The 23,001-nt window shown below is 47.5% G+C and overlaps 1 protein-coding gene across 11 annotated transcripts in view; it reads left to right on the top strand.

Annotated features, from left to right (window-relative positions):
* Positions 1-23,001, top strand: part of DCTN1 (dynactin subunit 1) — a 624,416-nt gene that overhangs the window by 556,379 nt on the left and 45,036 nt on the right. For all 11 annotated transcript variants that reach the window (XM_086960179.1, XM_086960178.1, XM_086960174.1 and 8 more), the window contains one exon: positions 15,241-15,314. In XM_086960179.1, coding sequence (XP_086816305.1) covers positions 15,241-15,314 — 74 coding nt within the window. The remainder of the gene's footprint in view (positions 1-15,240; positions 15,315-23,001) is intronic.

Raw genomic sequence — 23,001 nt, 5'->3', positions numbered from 1 at the left:
GTACACCATTGACCGCAACGAAGACTAATATTTAGCTCCTGGTGGGACCCTTAATCTTATACTCCTTAATAGTCTCTTCACTACCTCCAGTTGTCCTATTGGAATACTGTCTTACAATTCATGACCAGCTGAAATTGCTATGCCAACCTACAAATATTTACTGAACTGTAAGACCTAAGCAAGAAAACCTCTGTTAAAAAGTTTACCACCTCTACAGCAAGTGCCGATATTGGATCCAGACTCCACGAAACACACCAACAAACCCATCTTTTCCTAGCCAATCTTTATGCCTTTGAGGTTCCTGGTGTCCAGGACTCTTGAATGAGTTTTGAAGCCTCCAACGATAATCCTGACTCTGCCATGCTCTCCTGAAATTAACCAATCCATCAGTCGCAGTTGACCCTGAAGGCCTAACTTGTGTCTGTCCCCTGCTGTATTCACTAATAGATCTGGGAAACTCTGAAGAAGTACTGGGTCTGCTATCAACAATTCCCTCCCATCTGAATACCACACCTGAGATGCCCAAAAAGGGGCAACCAACACCATTTCCGCCTTGTTGCTTTTTACCTTCAATAGTGCTCTCCAAATCTAAGCAAATGGAGGGAAGGCATATACTAAAATTTTGCTCCAAATCTGCAGGAACGCATCTACTGGCTCCTCTTCCATGTCCAGTCTCCAACTGTAAAACCGTCTTAATTGGGCATTCACTCTGTTTGCGAACAGGGCTACCATGAACGGACCCCATTTCATCAAATTGAACACTTCTTTGCACAGTTTCCAAACGCTGAAATCGTTCAACTCCCTTGAATTCCAATCAGCTATTGTATTGTTTATTCCTGGAATGTACTGACCCCTGAATCAAGTGCCAAAAACACCTTGCTAGATCTGCCAATCCATTGGACCGAGGGCCACCTAACTTGTTGACATAACGCACTGAAGAGATGTTGTCCATCTTTAAGAGTACACAACAAGCCATTCGTTTCCTGATTAAACTTTTTCACAAAGGAACCTATCAACAACTCTAGTTAATTATGTGCCTCTTCTCCTGAGCTGTCCCTGTCAACGATCCACACCTTGTACCCCAGCCCTGTAGACTACCATCCAATGTGACCCAATTATCCAGTATTATGGGTGTCTTTCATAGATTCACATGCCTGAATCATTCCCCGTCGTCGGAATGGGAGACCCCGGTATATAAACAAAGTAATGTCCTATAGACATATAGAGAAATAGGCCTATAGGCCTCACATTAGTTACATATCCCTGTCCTTTTGTAAAAAGGACCAAACTCTAGAAAAGAGCCAATCAGCTGCCACCTCCCTCTAGAACCCTCCTGGAAGGAGCCTCAGTCACCCAGATTTTCTACCGCACGTTGTGCTAAGTGAAGTCTCCTCTGAGCTCTGCTCAGGTTCGTTTATTGACAACTGGTTTTGAGATTTTGTTTCCTGTTTCTTCAGTGCCTACTTGAGAGTATGGCTGACACACCAAAAAAGGGTCTTTTTCGATCCTGCGGTTCTTGTGGGAAAAAAAAGGCTACATATTGATGACCAGCATAAAGACTGCCTGTATTGCCTGTAGCCGGATCATTCTGATAAGGACTGCAAGGTATGTCGTACCTTTTCCACTAAAACCCTCAAGGACCGTGAAGGGCGCCTCTTAATTTGGCTCCAGAGGCTGAAGGACAAAGACCACCTTGATTCCTCTGAGGAGAGTGAAGGTTCTTCAGTCTCTTCAAAATTTACTCTGAAGAGACCAAGGGTGGCTTTCCCTATCCCTACGGCGGCTCCTCAAAAGAAAACATCAAAAAAGTCTTCAGAGGTTCTGGCTAAGACAACTTCTGTGAAGGAAGTTCACACCTTCAAGAAGCCGGTTTCGACATCATCGACGACTATATAGTCGACGACATCTTCATCGTCGAAGAAAACACTGTCTGCAGCTTCTTATGTTTCTACGTCGACGACAACAGTTTCTACGTCAACGGCATCGTCGTCATTATCGTCAACCGGTAAAGCTTTGTTGTCGACGATGGCCATCAAGAAGACACCGTCGACGTCTAGGACCCAGTCGACGCTGACCTCGCCGACGACAGCATCTGCGATGACAAAGCCAATATCGTCGACATCTACTCCGTCGACGAAGGAACGTCGACTAAGACCTCGTCGACGACAGGAATATCTTTGCCGTCGACGGTGGCCCCGTCGACGCTCCACCGTCGACTATAATACCGTAGACGGTGATGGATTCTGGCCTACAGGCAACATGCGTACGCCTTAAAATCACAAAAAGGGTGCCACCACCGGCGTTAACTTCACCAATTCCTCCAGCATGTCTCCTCCAGGAGGAAGACTCCGACGAGGATGACGTGTTCCAAATGGCAACAAGTCCTTCGGAGCTCAACATAAAGTGTCAGAGTTCAGATCAGGAGGAGGTATATCATCAGCCACCTACTCCGGTGGTTTGTCTTCCAGCATCCTTAGTTAAGGATTTGCGATACCTCATTCAGGATTATAAACTGAGGTTTCCAGAGTCTCCAGCTCCTCCGCCTGCCACAGTAACTCAGTCTTCAAGACCACGGCCTTCGCCCTTAAATATTCAACCAGAGAAAGTTGATGTACCACATCCTCCGACTTCTGATGAAGGAGAAGAGGAAGACCAGTAAGAAGAGGGTGAACTGCAGGATATTCAATCTGTGCATGATGACTGGGATGACTACGTCATTCCCTCTCCCGCATCTCCAGTGCCCGAGCCCGCGGATTCACCACCAGGCGACATTGGAGGGTTCCATAATGTGGTTGAGGGCTGCTCAGCGTTTTAAGATCGCAATGGTCTCTCAAGAACAAGACTGCTTCTTGTATGACTTCCAAGAACCTATCAAAAAAGCAGTTAGGTCAATACCTATAAAACATGGGATCTGTGCACACGTCAATTATTAAACTGTACAATATCGACAGTTGAGTTACACAATTCTGAGACAAAAATTGTTGATTCAGTCTTGATTGTTGTGATTTTTAATTTTGCAACGACCAGCCAACACATGTTTCGTCAGGGTGGTATACCCTCGACTTCGTCAGGGCTCTAAAATGTACAATGGCTACATCTTACATACATGTACCAACAATGCATAAGTTGCAATTTAATTTAACTTAGTGAATTGCGTGCTAATTTATATCAGACTGTGGTGAGAAACTGGTGAGAGGTGTTTTAGACAGGTTCATAAGACCTAGCTTACAGTAGCTCCATTATAACCCAACCCAAAGTGAACTACATTAATGATTTCTCAACGTAGCTGACATGTGGTGGTTACTGTAAACAATCTGATATGTGCATTAAATATTGTCCACCTGAATTTGTCCGTGACCCCTTAGACACCCAAGATACAAAATCCACATTTTAGAGTTCAGTATCCAAGAGAAAGATTAGAAGAAAATGTTATTTAGTTCAGCACAGCTGTGCTCTTACCCAAGTGGGCAGCGATAATCCAATGACTGTTGCAACAAGTTTGTATGCTGTAGGGGGCATCAACAATATAATGGCCATATAAGTATCCCATTTTACAGTACATGTGAGCACTTTATCTACAGGTTTCATATACTATCTATAGGGAGAGTCTCACCTCTCCGCTGGTTGTACTTCCGTCCCGGCTGTTAGGTTCAGACGAATAAAAGGTTAAACACTGCTTTATATTCAGCAGGCTAACGTCAGTATCCAAGTATCAGAGTAGTAAGGCACTATATGGGGAGAAGGATTTCGTATCTGTTACTATTGTCATTCTCTTAACATTCTGCCTGAGTGAATTGTATTAAGCAAAAACCATATAAGTACTATGGGGCTGGAATAACTAGCTTGATAATCTTGAAATGGTTTATTAAGCTTATTCATGGGATTTATAGTTAGAGTTGGGTTAAATTAGATGACACATGACACATGATTAATATTTACTAGATATCATGATATAATTCCCGAAATAAAGATAAGTCTAAGAGCAAAATTGTAACTGCCAATATACTCACAACCACGAACACGATTTGGAGTATAATTTCAAATAATACCCGCAGTCAATTCTACACAAATATTAGATAGAACTTCTTCAGCAAGCTTACTATGTTGTGTCACTATGCCCGAATCTTATGACATGTATCATGATACAACCGTAAACTGATTAAAAAGGTTAGAAAAGCAGGCCGTCTAAAGGCTGCTCTTGTAAACATCTGACGTCTCCCCGTGTAAACATCTGACGTCTCCCCGTGTAACAAGTCGTCCTTACCTTGTGTGTGCCCCGTGCAGTTACGAATCGGACGCCGCAGCTAGAGTACCGCTGCTGGCTGCGTCCTCGCGTGTGAGTGCGGAAGTGCACTCCACGCTTCCTATATTGCTGAGAAAGACTATAACGCGCATCCCATACCGGAAATGGCAAATTGGCCAACCGGAAGGGGATAAACGCTGGTGTATATTGTGATTTGTAGATAGCCCCAATACCTATGATCGATTATCTATGGACCCAGGGGGTTAAGATCATGCAAAACCCCGGCTCTGTATCTCCAGTGATTCCTCGGTTGGACAAGAAGTATAGAGCGCCTGATACTGCACCGGCCTGTTTGACAGGACATCCCAAACCGAATTCGGTGGTAACACAGGCGGCCCAGAAAAAACTCCAGGAATCCTTCAGCCCCTTTATCGGCTCTTCCCGATAAGGAGGGAAGAAGATTAGACAACATTGGGAAATGGTTTTCCTCAATGTCTGCGATGACCGTGAAGGCTGCAAATGCTTTAGCGCTCTTGGGACGCTATAATAGGCAATTATGGGCAGCTATAGCCCCATATCTGTCAGTTACCAGATACATCCAAGGAGGAGGTGAAGAAGATTCTGCAAGAGGGTGAAACATCAGCATCAGAAAGTTTAGACTGTGCGATGGATATCGCTACGACAGGGTTCTGCCAGTTGGCGGGAGCAGCAGTCTTGAGACGCCAGGGGTGGCTGAAAGCAACTTCGTTCTGCCCTGAGGTACAAACTAAGATATTGGACATGCTGTATGATGGCCAGTTACTATTCGGCTCCAAAACTGATGAAGCATTACAGAATATTAAAAAGGACACAGACTCTGCGAGAGCTTTAGGTCCTCTCCAGTACAAGAACCAATCCTTTTGTGGAAATAGAGGAAGAGGACAGTCTTCCTATAAAGGAAATTTCAAATACAGGTCCTCATTCTAGTACGGTCTAAGTCGACCCCAATATCAACAGCGCCAACACAGAATCAGCAATCTTCTTATGGCAAGTCGTCCTTTCGGAGTAAAGGACAACGAAAAAACAACGGACGTAGACAATGACATGTTTATTCAGCCAGTCCAGACTTCATTTCACTCATTAAAAATTGGAGGAAAGATTACCCACTTCCTGAAAAATTGGAAAAAGATTACCACGGACCGTTGGGTCCTTCAATTAGTGCAATTCGGCCATTCTATGGAATTCATGCAAATCCCTCCCCAAACTCCTCCCCGCCCAATGCGTCACAAAAATCTACAGCTGCTTCTGCAAGAAATCTCTATTATGCTCTAGAAAGGAGCAATAGAGAAGGTACCCCCATCTCAAAGGGGAAAGGAATTTTATTCCTGCTTTTTTAATTCAGAAAAAAGAGAAGTGGAGACCGATTTTAGACCTCCGGGCCCTCAACAAATTCCTGAAGAAGCAGTCGTTTCGCATGGTGACGATACTGGAGGTCCTACAGCTACTGGAAGAGGAAGATTTTATGACGTCCCTAGACCTTCAGGACGCTTACTTCCAAATCCCGATTCACAAGAATCACAAAAAATTCTTAGGATTTGCAGTAGCAGGCAGACGCTTTCAATTTCACCTCGCAACTTCACGAAATGTCTTTCCCCAGTGGCCGCATACCTCAGGCAGCGCCATCACCAAGTTTTTCCATATCTGGACGACTGGCTGATCAAGGCTCCATCCTTAGAAGACGGGTCCAGGTCTTCCAACGCCTGTTTAAGGCTCTTCAATTGTTTGGGTCTCAGACTCAATCAAGAAATATCAGTCCTGCAACCTTCTCAGTGCATCAATTTCTTAGGTGCAACCCTGGACACGCGTTCGAAGAAAGCTTTCCCTTCCCAAGAGAGTAAGAAAAAGCTCATGGCACTAGCTGTTCTAGTGGCATCAAAGAAGGCCTTGACCGTCCGCCTTTTCAAGTCCCTTCTGGGGATGATGTCATCTTGTATCCTCCTGATTCCTCACTGTAGTCTTCGGATGCGACCTCTACAGGAAGCACTCTCAAAGCAGTGGATCCAATGCACAGGGTCTTTTGACGACCTCATAAAAGTAACTCCCCAGATGGTCAAAGTCCTGCAATGGTGGATGTCATCTCAAAACCTTTCTCAAGGCTTGACATTCCTACTTCCAGCTGCTCCTCATATTATCACAACAGATGCCACGGTGGAGGAGTGTGGCTCAATGGTTAGAGCGGCAGACCCTGATGCAGAGTTCTGGCCAGGGACCAGGGTTCGATTGTTAGGTTATGTTATGTTATGCGTTTTTATTTGGCGCACAGATGCTCCAGCTAAGGAGCGTCCTGGCGCCCGACAAGGCAGCAGCACAACACAACGAAACAATAATCAGACAGTGTTAAAAACTAAGGGAATAAAAAAGTTTTCACCGCACGGCGAAAGGAGAGCAGATCCCTCTCAGCACGAATCGCCGGGGGCAGGGAGTTCCACAGGACCGCAGCGCGAACTTGAAACGAACGCCCTCCTGCCCTACTCCGCTTAAAGCGTGGCACAACAGCCAGTTCTAAGTCCGCAGATCTTAAGGCTCGGGCTGGGGTGTAATGGGCTAGAAGAGCCATAAGAATCGTTGCTGGGGACCCCTTCAAGATCTTGTAGGCGACACAGAGGACCTTAAACTGGATCCGCTGGGCCACCGGGAGCCAGTGCAGTGAACGCAAAGTGCTAGAGGTAGGGCAGAATCTTGGTAAGCCTACCACCGATCTTGCTGCGGCGTTCTGGATCCGTTGTAAACGCCCAATCTCTGCCTGATTCAGGCCAACCAGTAGGGAACTCGCATAATCCAGCCTAGAGATGACAGTGGCTTCGATCATGAGCTGCATAGTGGGGGCATCAAAGAACTTAAGCACTGGACGAAGCCCGCGCAGGATACCAAAGCAACAGGCCGCCGTACGTTTGGTATGACACACAAACGTAAGGGTAGGGTCCAGCCAGACCCAGAGGTTCTTAAGCTCGGCAACTGGGATGGGAGCAGGACCCAGGTCCCCTGGCCACCATCTCTCTCCCCAAAGTTCCGGTTGTTTGCCAAAAACCATGACCTCGGTCTTACTAGCGTTCAGCTGGAGACAGTTGGACGTCATCCAGCTGGCGACCGCCTGCAGTCCTTGTTGAAACCTGGGGGCATCGACTTCGGCATCCCCGCTGATCGTAACCGCTAGCTGGGTGTCATCGGCGTATGACACCATCGTCATACCCCTTTGCCTGACAACCTCAGCCAGCGGCCTTACGTAAAGATTGAACAACGTAGGACTCAGCGAGGAGCCTTGGGGGACCCCCAGGTTCAACGGATGGAATTTGGAATGGTAAGGTGGGATGGTCACGCTAAAGGCCCGATTGGCTAAAAACGACCGGAACCACTGGAGAGCAATGCCGGTGACACCAGCCTCCTCTAGGCGACGCAGAAGGATCGGGTGCGAGACGGTGTCAAAGGCAGCGCTCAGGTCTAATAGCACCAGCGCTGCCGTTTGTACTGCGTCAAGCACGGAGCGAAGATGCTCCACCATATAGAGCAGAGCCGTCTCCGTGCTATGACCGGCCCTAAACCCATTCTGCGTTGCATCGAGGATATCTGCATGGCGAAGATGTTCCGAGAGGACTGCGTTGACATGCGCCTCAGTCACCTTGGCCGGCCACGGCAAGAGTGAAATTGGCCGATAGCTCTCAGGCTTGCTACCGTCCAAGCTAGGTTTCTTGAGGATAGGACGAACCATGGCTCGCTTCCACTTCAGTGGGACTTCGCCTGATGTGAGTGACGAGTTGATCAGAGAACATAGCGGCGAGATATCATGTACCGCTAGGTCTTTGAACACAGCTGGGCAAAGCGGATCCTCTGGGGACCCAGACTTCACTTGACGAGCCATATGTCGAGACTATCGGGTGTTAAGATAGGAAAGGAATGCAACCCCTCAGATGATAACGGCTTAAAAGGTGGATTAGCCGAGGGAGTGGCCAACGGAAAGGCCCGATAAATGGCATTAACCTTTTCCAGAAAGAACTCTGCCAATTTTTCACAGTGCTCCACAGAGCTCTGGTGCGTCGTAGTTGCCTTTTTGGCAGTGAGGTCTTTCAGCACCTTCAGCAGTCTTTCAGATTCCTGCCTCAGTGGGGTCTCGGGCTCAATTTCCTCAGACCTGTTAATTCTCGCCTTGGTGCCTATTCTAATCACGGGCCCCACGCTGCAACTCTGGGGAAATAGCTTGCTTAGCCTCCACACCGGCCCCAACGGCACTAAGGATGCCTGGCTTCACCCTGGGGGTGCCCAGGAGTGGACACTTCACAGGGAAAGCCAGGAGGGGTTCCACAGCGGTATGAGTATCAGCGCCAGGAAGCCGCATAGGCGACACCGCAAGGTGACGTCTGGTGACAGTACGCTCTATAAGTACCATGACATTTACATTTACATTTACATGCCTCCTTGGACGGTTGGGGAGCTTTTCTGCAGGAACTTCGGATAAGCTGGAAGTGGTCTCCCTTGGAGAGAGGACTTCATATCGATCTCCTCTAACTGCGGGCAGTCTTCCTGGCCCTTCAGGCTTTTCTTTCAAGAATTCCCTTGTGCTCGTCCGGACAGACAACCCCACGACGATGCACTACCTCAACAAACTGGGAGGGACACGTTCACTAACACTCTCGCGAGTCGCAGAGAATCTGGAACTGGCTAATCATATCTCTTTTGGCGGAGTACATCCCAGGCATGGACAATGTGCTCGCTGACTCATTGAGCAGACAGACGACAACATCGCACAAGTGGGAACTGGGTCAGGAAATCCTCAACCAAATCTTCTTGCGATGGGGCACTCCACAGATCGACCTATTCGCCACAAGATCCAATGCCAAATGCCCACACTTTGCAAGTTGGCATCCCCAGTCAGGGTCTGTAGGGAATGCATTTTCGATTGCATGGTGCAATGTCTCTGCGTATGCCTTTGCGCCATTTCCAACGCTTCTCAGAGTCCTCCAGAAACTGAAAGCGGAGCCCTGTACTCTCATTTTAATAGCCCCGACTTGGCCAAGGCAACATTGGTTCACGGAACTCCACCGCTTATCTCTGCAGCCACTGATCCACCTGAAACAGTGTACATCTCTGCTCACAATGAACAACAAACAAGTCCAACATCCGAATCTGGCATCTCTCAGGTTAGCCGCCTGGCTCCTGAGTTCAGAGAGCTTCAGAATTTGAATATTCCACCTGATTGTAGAGCCATCCTAGCTCGAGCACAAGCAGATCACACCAATAAAACATACTATTTGAAATGGAAGAGGTTTTGCGTCTGGTGTAAAAATCGAGGAATACACCCTTTCTCTTCATCTCCGGAGCAAGTTTTACCTGATCTTCTCCACTTGGCAACGTCAGGCCTTGATCACTCCTCCATTAGAGTCCACTTGGCTGCAATATCCCGTTACAAGAGATCTTCAGCGGGTCCTTCTCTCTGTTCCCACAGACTGATCAAGCAATTTTTAAAAGGATTATACCGGACGTTCCCTCTGGTGAAAATATTGCCTCCTGCCTGGCACCTTAATACAGTCCTTAATCAGCTCATGAAGCATCCCTTTGAACCAGTGCACAGGACTGACCTGAAATATCAATCTTTGAAAACAGCTCTCCTACTTCTGCTCACATCCGCAAGGCGGGTGAGTGAGCTGCAAGCTTTCTCGGTTCAAGATCCTTTTCTGCAATTTGAACAAGACAGAGTGATTTTACGGACAAATCCGAAGTTTATTCCAAAAGTCCCATCGGATTTCCATCTAAATGAGCCTGTAGTTTTGCGTTCCTTCTTTCCAAATCCCAGTACTGCAGCGGAAAGGTCTTTGCATTCATTGGATCTCAAGCGGTGCTTAAAATTCTACATCGACAGCAAAAGGCTTTCAGAAGTCAAATCAGCTATTTGTGGCTTACAGCACGCCCAGGAAAGGTCTTCCGCTCCCCTACACTCTAAAGTACATGCTCATTCTACTAGGGCGATGTCCACATCCATGGCACTTTTCGCAGGTGTGCCTGTCATTGATATTTGCAGAGCGGCAACATGGAAGTCGCCACATACCTTCACTAGGCATTACTGCCTGGACACAGAGCTTATGAAGGATGCTGCTGTGGGACAAGCAGTGCTTCGTCATCTATTTCACTAGCGGTGAGCCTTCTTTCATCCCTCCATCCTTTTCACGCACATTTCTCTGTTGTGTAATGTGATGTTATTTATTGTTCGCAATTATATGCTCCTGTTAGTCGCTTTATGTTTTTATCTAATGACTTGCATATACTGTACCATCCGAAATGTGCTTTATGCATTGATGACTACTCTGATTCAGGCATGTGAATCTATGAAAGACACCCATAATACTGGATAAGAAATGCGTTACTTACCTGTAACTGCAGTTATCAAGTATTGGTGTCTTTCATAGATTCACATGCAACCCTCCCGCCTCCCCTGGAAGGGCTCACCTAACTCTCTGTGATACACCTACTTAGCTTTGTGCGTACAAAAATCTGAGGGACTGAGGCTCCTCCCAGGAGGGTTCTAGAGGGAGGTGGCAGCTGATTGGCTCTTTTCTAGAGTTTGGTCCTTCTTACAAAAGGACAGGGATATGTTACTAATGTAAGGCCTATGTCTCTATATGTCTATAGGACATTTCTTTGTTTATATACCGGGGACTCCCATTCCGACGACTGGGAATGATTCAGGCATGTGAATCTATGAAAGACACCAATACTGGATAACTGCAGTTACAGGTAAGTAACGCATTTCATTTGCAACCAGCAACCTAGAACCTAGTTCCTCTCTCGTTTCCAGATCTAAATGTATCTCCTGAGAGTAAGCCTCCCTCCCCCCCCCCCAACTAATCCCCCCCATCCTAATAGTTTCCACTTGGGCCTTACAGCCCTGGTACTCTGCACTACTCGAAATGTTATTCAGCCCCCATGAGAGCCTGCACACTAGGCTGGACCTTCTCACCACACCTACGTCTCATCTAGATCCCAAACAGCTCAATCTAGCGATCTGGCACCTGAGGGCATAGAGTTTGGCTACCTGTCTCTTCCACAAGAATGCATGGACATCTTACGGGAGTTCCATAGGCCCACCACTCATGCTTGTTATGCATAAAGATGGAAGACATTTGTCCTGTAGTGCATTCCCAAACATCTGGACACCCAAGACCATCAGTCCATGACATTATCTACGGTCTGCTACAGAGGCAGAAGGCAGGCCTCACCTATACTTTTACTAGGCACTCTTTTGCAGCTACAGCAGCATATATGTAAAATGGTGAGGATTTCTCTTTTTTTCCACATACCATTCATGAGCAGCTATTGTTCTCCTCAGTTCCAACCGCACCTGTCTGAAATCTTAATCTAGTCCTGACCAGACTCATGGGGCCCCCTCTTGAGCCCCTCCAATCTTTCCCCCTTCAGTACCTTTACTAAAATGTTGCTTTCCTTGCTTGTGGCCATAACGTCTCGCAGATGTCTCAATGAGTTGCAACCCCTCGCAATCCAAGAGCCTTACAAGTTCACAAAGTCAGGATTGAACTTAGAACTAACCCAAATTATGATAACAGGGTAAATAACATTTTCCTTCCATCCGGGAACAGAATGTCCTCAATCTGGGAAGTTTGATATATCTTGCTTTATGAGATTCTTGTTTCCATGGCCTCCTGTATTTTCATTTCCCCAACGGAAGACTCCACATGAGACCACTTCAGCAATTTGTGGAAGTTCAGTGGTCTTAGTGGAAAAATAGTTGTGATGTCAAATTTCACCTTCGATATCTGCAAAGCATAACACTAGATAATGATACCTGCTTGAGTTACATCTCCTAGGGACTCTTAAATATCTATGGAGCCCACCCTAAGCAAGCACTGATGCTTGGTGTCAGGAGCACACTCAATGGTGAAGCATGCAACCTTATTTGGGTGAGTGCTCAGTGTCCTATTTATGCAAATATTTTGATCTAAGACAGCACAACCATTAGGATTAGGGATCCATCTGAGATGACTTGACCCCTCTCCCATGACTCACTTCGTCTTGGGTTTGTGATTCTCCTGTACTCTTCGTCTTTGGGATGTACGCAGGATCCTACCGGTGTCCATATCTGGCTTTGTAGTTTGCAGTGCCTCAACAGTCTGTTTGCCAAAAACGTTGTCTTTGTCAAAGTGGATGTCCATAACTTGCTTGCTCTTCAACCTAAAAGATGTGCTGTTAAGTTGGCTATATTTCCCACACAGCTGCAGCATTACCCATCTGATTAAAAGCACCATAAACTGAACTGATGGAGTAATCAATGAAGGTTGAAAAGAATATCTACCCTTCTTTTAAATTAGTCTTGGCCTGTACTCAGTCCTCTTCAGAAAAGTTTTCTAGATAAGATATGTCCTGCCAGAGTTGCCTGTTCTATCTGACATTGATGGGAGGGTAATTGGTTACTTTGAAATTGGCAGCCGAGAAAGCACTTCATCTTTTGCATCCTTCCCAATGTAGTGCATAGAATACTGTGAACAGTGCTTGTTTGTTGTCGAGCTAACTGAATACATCTTTGTTTGATTAATCAGGTATGCAGGTGAAATATAGTGATCCTTATAATGTTTTGGGGTTTTACTGTCTCGACCTTTTCTTCAGTGGAAAAAGTACAGAAAATGGTCCTACAGCACATCAGCGAAACCAAGCTTGCTTCAGCTCTTACTTCCACTTCTTTCTGTAGCATCCAGCAATGGTCACTCTGCTAAATGTTGTCTCTTGCAGATCTCTCAAACATACCCAACTCCCTCACAGCCACTTAACAAATGATGCATTATCCTGGTCCTTAATCAAAGCGCTCTGTGGGGGCAGTCACTTACCCCTTTTTCAGGGATTAGTTTGCGTAGTTTCACTATGCGGAACTCAGCCAAGTGACAAAAAAACTCAGCAAAGTTCCACAAGTGGTGGAGTGCAGTGCAAACTGCTGTTCATGCGGCTCTTCCTGCCGCTCGGGTGGAAATTCTACCCGAGCGGCATCTTACCATTTGAGAGCGGGTAAAAAACAGGTGCACTACGCGCAGCGGAATTTTCTGCACTCCACGAGCTGTTCAAAGTGCAGGAAACTCCGCAAACTCCTCTAACGGAGTGGAGTATATCGCCCAGACCAACCGTTTTTATCATTGACAATGCCTCTCTTTCTTAAAGCACCTTCCCAGAATCTCTCAAGACAGGATGATTCTTCCAGACCTAAAAAAAACCTACGGTAGACACTAATGATGTCACCAACTAGTGATCCATCACTCACCTATCACTCATTGGCAAGATCATTGAAAATGCCGTCTATATTCAATTCCTAGATCACATTGATATTTCTGGGCTCAACTTTCCATGACACTGTCAACCATCCCACCCTCATAGATACCTTGGTGTCTTTAATCAAATTTACTAACAATGTATTTCATTAGTTCTCCTCCAGCCTTTCCAGCAGTTTCCATTTTTTTCACATGAGCACCTCCAGGTTTTAAAAAATCACTAACATCTGTGGAGCCCCTCATAGTGTCCCCCGTCATAGGATCTCAGACTCCGCACTAGTGTCTCTTAAGGGCCTCCTTCACACCGCAGTGCATCTCATCCCAGTCCTGAATAAATATGATCACTTAACCTCCATCCTGGTTCAGCTCCATTGAGCCCACCATCTTCAAAACAAGTGACATAATTAACAAAGCCATCATGACCTGCACCCCCGCTAATCTGGAGGACAAAATCAGCATAATTGATTGTGGTTCTCAATACTCACAGGCAAGACACCATCCGACTACAGACTAAGAAGTGTAAAAAATTACAGCAGGCTTTTTCCATCTGTGCACCCAGGATGCGGGACAACATTCCCATACATGAATATCTTTAAAGAACACCATGTCACTATGAATTAAAAGTCCAAAACCCTGCTACCTCTCCTATTACTTGTCAAGTCCATGTTTATCTTTCACCCTGTAAGAACCTCCAGTGCCTTTTGGCTATATTGGCGCTATAGAATATCACATATATTCATACATATATACTATATAATCACAGAGGCCAACATAGGGTTCTTCATTTGGTTCTTCATCAAGAAGAGCTCTTCCTCTCATGAATGGTCAAGGTTTTGAATGGCTCAAATAGTTGTTCTAGATTTTCCTTCAACTAAAAAAAAAGTATGGCTACTTGGTTAAGGGAGAAATAATCAGAATTTTCAGGGTGGACTTTTGACCAAGTCATGAAAGCCTCTGATGTCATCTGGCGCTGAGACACTTGCAGCAATTCTTGCCTAACCTAGTCTGTCGCACGGTGTGACTTCCATTCAGGTGCTACAGGAGGTTATGTATTGTTTGTATGATGAGTTGCTTAATCGTCCTAGTGGCAGTCTTCCGCCTGAGCCCATCACCCTTTTGCTCATCATAGTCACTTGCGGCATTGTAATTCTGACTCCGTTCTTGTAGCAGTGGAACTGAAGGCACACCTAATGGATGCTGTGTTCTAGAAGTACACAGTGACAATCAAGTTCAATGCGAAGATGGTTTATGCATGAAATATACAAAACAATCGCTGTGAGTACTCCAGAATGCATTTGTGGAGGCCAGATCAGCTCGGTTTCTTTCCACTACTTTGACTAGATTTCAGGTCACAAAGATTTAGACAGAGGAACATTAGTATGTGACACTACTCTCTAGACAGTCTATAGAGGATTTTCCGCATGACCGGAATAATTCATGAATATAAATCTATAAAAAATACAGGCAAGTTACTTTTTTCTTCGTTTATGAACAAAGCATATGATGGTCATTTTGGGCTCTCTCTTTCAAAACCTACTGAAGGGAAATTGAATTTGAAAGGTTTGGAGTGTCTTAAAGTTGTGGCATTATAATGTTTCTGCAAGGAATGGATCTGCAGTTTTTTAAGTCATTTTTTTATCTACCATTGGCCGAAAGCCTCAATTTATGTGGATGAATTTTAAATGTTGTTTTTTCTTTTAGGAAGCCCAGCAGCACAGCTAATGGAGCAGATGGCCAGGCTGAACTCCCTGAATGAAGCCATTGAAAAACTCAAGGTAAATATGTTAGAAATTGCATTAACTCTTGGGTAACATGATAAACAGACCTCTACAGAAGAGCATCTGAATACATTTACAGATGTGCCACGCTACACTTTAAGACTTTCCATTAAAGTAAGTAAGAGAGAACTCCATACTTAAAGTAGGAAATAGATTCTGTCGGTTTTGATCTCAATTGTTGTGCATCTGTTCTTCTTTTACCAAGATTTACTCGGCTCTCTCACTCAGTATAGACCATACTTGAGCCTTCCCATACCACTCATTCCACAATATTAATTTCTACGGCTATGAAATAAATGTATATATTTACTGGTTTAAAATAAAATATCTTGTATTGACAAAACAACAATACTGTTAAATCAACAAATGTAAAACATTCAAATGTAAAGTGTAAGATTTCTTCTTGAGGAAAAATAGACTTTTGTAAAAAATGCCTTTTCTCACAAGTGATTAGTCAGCACAAATTTTTGTTTTACATATTTTAACAAACATAATATTTTGTTTAATTTGCACTGCTACGTATAGAACATACCAGTGCAAATTAGAGACAGTGACGCAAAAGGCACTAGAACGTTTCTCTGAAGTGCACTCTCTCGCAGAATTGGGGAATAACTGAAAGCAATTTTATGGATCTGGTCAAAGCACTATTTTCCCAGTGCTGCAGTATCGTCTCCCAGTAACAAAAGCATAAGTGCTGGGGGCTGGTTTGGTTAAGCAGCAGTGCTTCAAAATGGCACCCTCGCCCACACCCGAACCCCCCCTCTCCAAGGGGTTGGTCCAATAACATTGCTAGGGCTGATTTGTGTTCAGTCCTGGCCCTGATGACTCTGGGTGATAGTGAACACCTCAGCAGATTTCAGCCTTCATGGACGACCTGCTGCAGATTTCTGCCGCACTTCTGGCTCCCTCAGGCACACCTTTGAGATCTAACGATTTATAGGGGGTTCCAGTCAGGTGGCAGATCCATCCTCGATGCCGTCTGACCCATTGTGTCTCACTCTGGGCCTCATACAGACTTTTACAGACCTACACTCCAGCTCCAAAACTTGTACTGGCCTCTTCTTCATTGACAACATCATCTCCATTAGAGGATCCGGTGCGGACTCCAGTGTCGGACGCTGAAACAAGTTTAATCCATTCTTGACTGATGTTACACTAATAAAACCGCCACCGGTCTTCAAACAACCAGATTCTGAACCAGAGGCTCTATTATTGTTTTGCTGCAGACTGTGTACAAGATACACACCAAGAAGGGTGGGGAGAGTAGTGGTCCTCTCTCTCCCCACTGTACAAGAAGCCAGTTGGGCTTGACTCGCCACTTGGACCACTAACGTAAAAGAGCGCTTCATTTGCAATAGTGGTTCAACAGACAGCCAAGATCATGGACTTAAGAACCTTCTTAAAGCCTGGCTCTTCTGATCCGCTACACTAACTGTTTTTTGCAGCTTGTTCAATTAATGCTGGGAAGCCCTGGTTGACCAAAGACACACAATTCATGGACGGAATGCAGAACAAATCAAAACATTCACCCCAAGTCAAGAGATCTGTTACACCTATCCGTCTTTTGGTCACCATGCCAACCCAGTTTAGACCCAACAATGGATTTAGGCCCTGATCTCTGTACTGGAGTGAATGTGTGACATTGTTCTGCATTCTTTCCAATTGTTCTTTTTGCATTTGTCACCCTGAGAGGGACGGGTACGCCCAGACCTGGGTCCTATGCTCTCTATGCCACTTTAGTCAGGCTAGTGTGGCTGATGAGGGGTTAAACACCTAAACCAGTCCTAGGATACTTGTTTCCAGTCCAGGCAGGACTTGGCCTTGCAGTTCGGGCTTGACTGTTCCCATAGAGAGCAGGGTCAAGACTGGTTTGCATATGGCTGGGTTCAAACTGGAATGGAATGGGGAGCAAAAAAACGATGGATGTAGGCCCAGATCTCTTTACTGGGTGAATGGATGACATTGTTCTGCATTCTGTTCATCAATTGTTCTTTTTGCACAGGAAACCCTTGTTAGACACCCTTGGGCTTTACAAATGCATAAACATTTGCACCTACCTTACGTTGCAAATGTAGGGAGCTGGCTTTGTATATACTATACTAGTGAGGTATAGTGTGCACAGAGTCCAATGAAACGCCAAGGGTAGGCAGAGGTAAAATTAGATAGAACCTTACTCTCTATTTGTTGTAGTGTGGTTGAGCAGTAAGGCAGTATCAGAAGACAGTGTTAAGCATTTGCTGTGCACACTCAGTCAGCAAATGAATTCCCACACTCAAAGACTGAACTTCAGACCAATTGCTTTTGTATTAAAATATTATTTTAGTTTTATTTTATTTATTTATTTTGAAAGTTTTATATAGCGCGAACAAGATCTTTGCAGATATCAGAGCGCTTTACAGAGGAGAGGAGCAAATATACACAGATACATCTATAGTGTTAAAAGTACAGTGAAGTGATATCATAAACAATCAAGTAAGTCAATTTCAAAGTCAAACAAAAATGCAAAGGGTTCGAACAAGTAGTACAGATGAGCACCGAGTCTTTGAAGTTGATCACCAGTAGTGGTTCAAGTGTATTTAGCCATGAGGATCGCTTTTACTTTTTTCTTGAAAAGTATGGTAGAGGGGATGAGCCTGGTTTCAGGGGGGGGTGAGTTCCAAATCCTGGGAGCCATTCCTGAGAGAGCGTTTATAGGTTTTTTCTTTGCGGAATCTTTTAGGCTTTAGCAAAAGATTGTTTGTGCCTCTAGTGTTTCTGAAGCCTCCAGAAATCGTCAGCTTCTGAGCGAGGTATCTAGGTGAGCTCAGGTGGACAGCCTTGTGCGTCAAACAAGCGATTTTCAGGTGTATTCTGGCTTCAAAAGGCAGCCAGTTCAGGGATTTGAAGTCAGGGGAAATGTGTGAGTTTTTTTGATCCAGTGATAAGTCTCGCTGCGGCGTTTAAAGAGGCTCTTATGGGTGCCGTAGTAGCTAGGGGGAGACCGCAGAGGGCGGTGCTGCCGTATTCTATTCGAGGTATGACTAGTGATTGTACCGCAGTTTGGAAGTCTTTGGCTGGAAGGAAGGATTTAAGTTTCCTAAGGGTGTTGATTTGGTAGTTCACTCCCTTAGTTGCTTTGTTGATGTGTTCCTGCATGCTGAGATTGGTGTCAAGTGTTATGCCCAAAGATTTCGCTGAGTCCACGATGGTGGGTTGAACATTGAGTGCCGTTAGGTGTTTAAGCCACATTTGTGCGGTAGTGATCTTCGCAGGAGGGGAGATCAGAAGGAACTCTGTTTTAAGGGCATTGAGTTTGAGATGATTAGCGGCCAGCCAGGATTGGGTGCTACTGATCGTTGAGTTCAAGAGCGTGATGTCTTTGGGTGATTGTAGTTTGAGATAAAGTTGGGTGTCATCAGCATACATGTGTAAGTGTACATTGGATTCTTGTAGCAAGGTGGTGAGAGGTTCCATAACTAGGTTGAACAAAGTTGGGGATAGGGAGGATCCTTGTGGTACGCCTAGCGATACAGGTCTTGGCGCGGACATCAAGTTGTTGCTCTTGAATTTCTGCGACCTGTTATGCAGAAAGGACGTGAACCATTTGAGCACAGTTCCAGATAGGCCCATTCTTGTGTTTAATAGTAATGCGGAGGAGAGATCAAGGAGGATGAGGAGGCAGGTATCGTTATGATCTAGGATTTGGAGGGCGTCATCGACCATGTGAGTCATAGCCGTTTCAGTACTGTGATTTGCTCAGAAGCCTGATTGATGAGAGTTGAGGAGATCAAACTGAGTAATGTGTTTAGTCAATTGTATTTGTGCGCATTTTTCCAGCAGTTTGGCAAGAGTCGGAATGTTGGTGATGGGACGGTAGTTGTTGAGGTCAGAGGGGTCGGCTGTAGGTTTCTTTAGCAAAGGTGTGACTTGTCCAACTTTGAGGGAGTCGGGAATGGTCCCTTGTTGAAGTGAGCTGTTAATGATTTTAGTCCAGAGTGGAAGGAGCGACGGGGTAAGGACTTTGACAGCGTTAGCAGGAAGGGGGTCCGTGAGGTGATTGGATGGTTTCAGAATGTTGAGCAGTCTGCCAATTTCTTCTTCCGTGTAGGTGACGAAGGTTGACCAGGTGGCATTGTTTTTTGGTTTAGTGGGTGCTATGCAGTGGGGTTTGGGATAGAGGCTTGCGTCCATGAGTAGATCATTCTTTATGTTGTCAGTTTTTTGGTTAAAGAAAGAGGCGAAGTCTTCGCAGGAGGGAGCTTCGCACATAGTGTTGAGAGATTGGGGTTGTTCTTTGAATTGCGTTCGGATAAGCTCAAACAGCTTTCTCGGACGATTTTTGGCTTGGTCGAGCTGACGGCTGAAGAAGTCTGATTTTGAGCGTTTTATTTTCCTGAAGTAGGCATTTCTCTTTTTCTTCAGGGTTTTTAGGTTCAGTGCAGAGGGAGCTGATCTCCAGGTGCGCTCTGCCATTCGCATGGCGCGTCTATCGTCATTGAGACTCCCGTCGTACCAGGGATTAGAAATTTTTGCGGAGGCTTTTTTTAGCTGCAAGGGTGCGACTTCATTAATTATTGAGGACATAGTGTTAAGATAGTGATCAGTCGGGATTGGACGTCCTTAACGCCAGTAGGAGGAAGTAGTAAGTTGCAGCTGTTGGGGGGCAGAGAGTTTGAGTTTAGTTTTTTCATGTCTCTTTTCCAGACTTTGGGCCTGGCGGATTGAACAGGGTTAATTTTAACTTTTTCATTGATGAAGAATGTGATAATATGATGGTCTGACCAGTCACAGGGTTGGATAGATTCGAGTTGGATACAGGCCTCTTTGGAGATGATAAGGTCGAGGATAGAGCCTTTCTCGTGAGTTGGACTGTTGCAAATTTGAGTGAGGTCAAGGGCGTTAAGGAAATTCTTCAGACCTTTTACCACTGCATCATTATGATCGTTCCAGTGGAGGTTGAAATCACCAAGGTATATATCTGAAAGAAACACGTTAGTGTTAGATTCCTTACCTTAGAATATCCCCAGGCGTCAGTCTGGATCCGGAAACTTTTGCGTAGCAGTACCCCTGCGCGTCGGTAGGCGTCGTCTGCAGGCGTCCCCTGCGGCTCCGCGTCCGTCGTTGGCGTCGTGCGCCGTGATGACGTCGCTGGAGTATATAGACGCCGCCTCCGCGCGCTGACGTCAGTTCTTCTTTTTTCCGCGCCAGTGGACGCAGATCTGAAGAGCAGTACTCCGGTCTTTGACCAAGTTTTTTCGAGTTGTTATCACTTTGTGCCTGTTAGGATGCCTGGGTTCAAGCACTGTGATGACTGTGAGCGCACGATGTCGGTCACAGACCATCACCGCCTCTGTCTCCGGTGTCTGGGCCCCGACCACGACGTGGACTCCTGCGTCGACTGCCGGGCCCTCACCAGCAAAGCTAGACGGGAGCGGTCCCGCAAGCTGCTTGAGCTCCGGGTGTCGGCCCCACGTCGGGACCGGGAGCAGTCCCGGTCCGGCCGGAGGTCGAGAGAGCGTTCGAGGGAGCGGTCGCGGGGCCGCGCCGAGCGTTCCGGAAGTCGACACCACTCGTCATCCTCGTCAGGTAAGAAACACAAGAGGTCGGGGCGTCGTCATCGTACCCCCGACTCCCCCCGACGCTCGCGCGATGCGGCCGGGGGTTCGGGTGACCCCAACCCCGCGGCTCCGCGAGAGTCGCCGGCGCGGCCTGCCCCATACCCTCAGGTCCCTGGGCACGGTGCGACGCCTGAGGAGATAGAGGCGTTCCTCATGGCCATGAGGGCCCTGTCTCCTCCGGTGGGTTCCACGGCGCCTACGGGCCCAGTGAACCCGTCCGGGGGCCCTAGCGGTTCTGCTGACCCTACCTCAACGCCGTCGGATGCTCCGATTCCGGCGCCGCCGGCGGCGCCGATCCCGGCGCCGCTAGGGCCTTCGGGGTCGACGCCGGATGGACGCCCATCCAACCCGGCGCCGATTCCATCGGGGTTGCCCGCGGCTCCGCCTCCGCGCGACGCCGGTTCCTCGGTGCCGGCTTCGGGCGGCACTGGGGCTCCGGCGCCGGCTCCGGGCGGCGCCGTTCCCCTACCTTCACCGACGCCGGACGCGGGGCCGGACGGGCGTCGCTCGACGCCGGTCCCGGCGCCGATGGGGCCCATGAACCCCGAGGACCCGGTCTACATCGTTGACTCCGAATACGGAGAAGATGAAGAGTTCGGTGAAGGTTGGGAGGGGTCCGAGGACCCTCTGTCACGCGAGTGCCAGTATGACCCGGACTGGACGGGTGACTTGGGGGATGCCAGTGGTCTGGACGACTCTCCTAACCCTGGTTTGATCTCTCCTCCTTCCGTGGCATCGGTGGAGGGAGCTGCATATTCTGTGGTGCTGATGAGGGCTGCCAAGGCCTTACACCTTGAGCTCCCCGTCGCGGCCGTGAGGCCTAACATCCTCACCGAGGTCTTCAAACCGCAGTCATGCCCACAGGAGCCACTGCTGCCGTTTAATGAAGCCTTGTCGGACGTTCTGTTGGGCACGTGGTCCAGGCCCGCGTCAGGTGCGCCTGTCGATCGGAACGTGGCCAGGCGCCACCGTCCCTGTCCGGACGACCCCAAGTTCCTGTCTTCCCACCCCACTCCTGAGAGTCTGGTGATCCAGGCCTCGACCTCCCAGTCCGCATTCCCGTCGGCCCCACCCGATCGGGAATCCAAGAGGTATGACCAATTTGGCAAGAAGGTCTTCTCGTCCATTAGTTTGGGCCTGCGGTCTTGCAACACCGCCTGCCTCTTGGGCCGCTACACCCACTCTGTGTGGGATACGGTCGCGGAACTGCTGCCAGAATGCCCCATGGAGGTGCGGGCAAAACTCGGTCAGGCTGTGGCTGAGGGCCGAGATGCAGCGAAATATTCAATACGGTGTGGTCTTGATACGACCGACTCGCTAGGCAGGGCTATGTCAACGACGGTGGCGATTCGTCGCCACGCCTGGCTGAGATCCGCCAATTTTTCGGCAGATGTCCAGAGTACATTGATGGACATGCCGTTTGATGGCTGTCACCTGTTCGGTGACAAGGCGGACCACGCGCTGGAACGCTTCAAGGACTCCAGGGTCACGGCCAAGTCCTTGGGTCTCTCGACCCAGCGTCCGCAACCGGGTTCGTTTCGCCCCTTTCGTGGCCAAGGAAGGGGCGCCCCCACACGTGCTGCCAGCCACGCGCCGCAACAATCCTTTCAACGCGGTGGCGGCCGTGGAAACCGCCGTGGTGGCGGTCGGGGACAACGGTGGGGTCAGACCACACCCTCCCCCGCAGCATCTACCCCAAAATCCTCCTAGTCCGTGCTTTCGGCCCCATGTGACGCCAGTGGGTGGCAGGGTTCGCCATCACCACGCTCACTGGCGCACAATCACTTCGGACAGGTGGGTGCTGCAAATTGTCCGAAGGGGCTACTCCCTCCCCTTCGAGACCTCTCCTCCAGCCATGCCACCGCAGGACCACCGTGTGTCGGGGGACCACTTGACGCTTCTGCAGGAGGAAGTTACGGCCCTCTTGGCCAAGGGGGCCATTGAGCGCGTTCCTGGGCCAGAAGTAGGGCGTGGTTGTTATTCCCACTACTTTCTGGTGCCCAAGAAGGACAAGGGGGGCCTACGTCCTATCTTGGATCTAAGGAACGTCAACGGCTTCCTCCGGAAGGAGAAGTTCAAGATGTTGA

Source organism: Lissotriton vulgaris, chromosome 3_1, assembly GCF_964263255.1.
Source record: "Lissotriton vulgaris chromosome 3_1, aLisVul1.2, whole genome shotgun sequence".
Taxonomy (NCBI): Eukaryota; Metazoa; Chordata; class Amphibia; order Caudata; family Salamandridae; genus Lissotriton; species Lissotriton vulgaris.
Note: the sequence above shows the minus strand (reverse complement) of the source record. Positions and strands in the feature narration are given on the sequence as shown.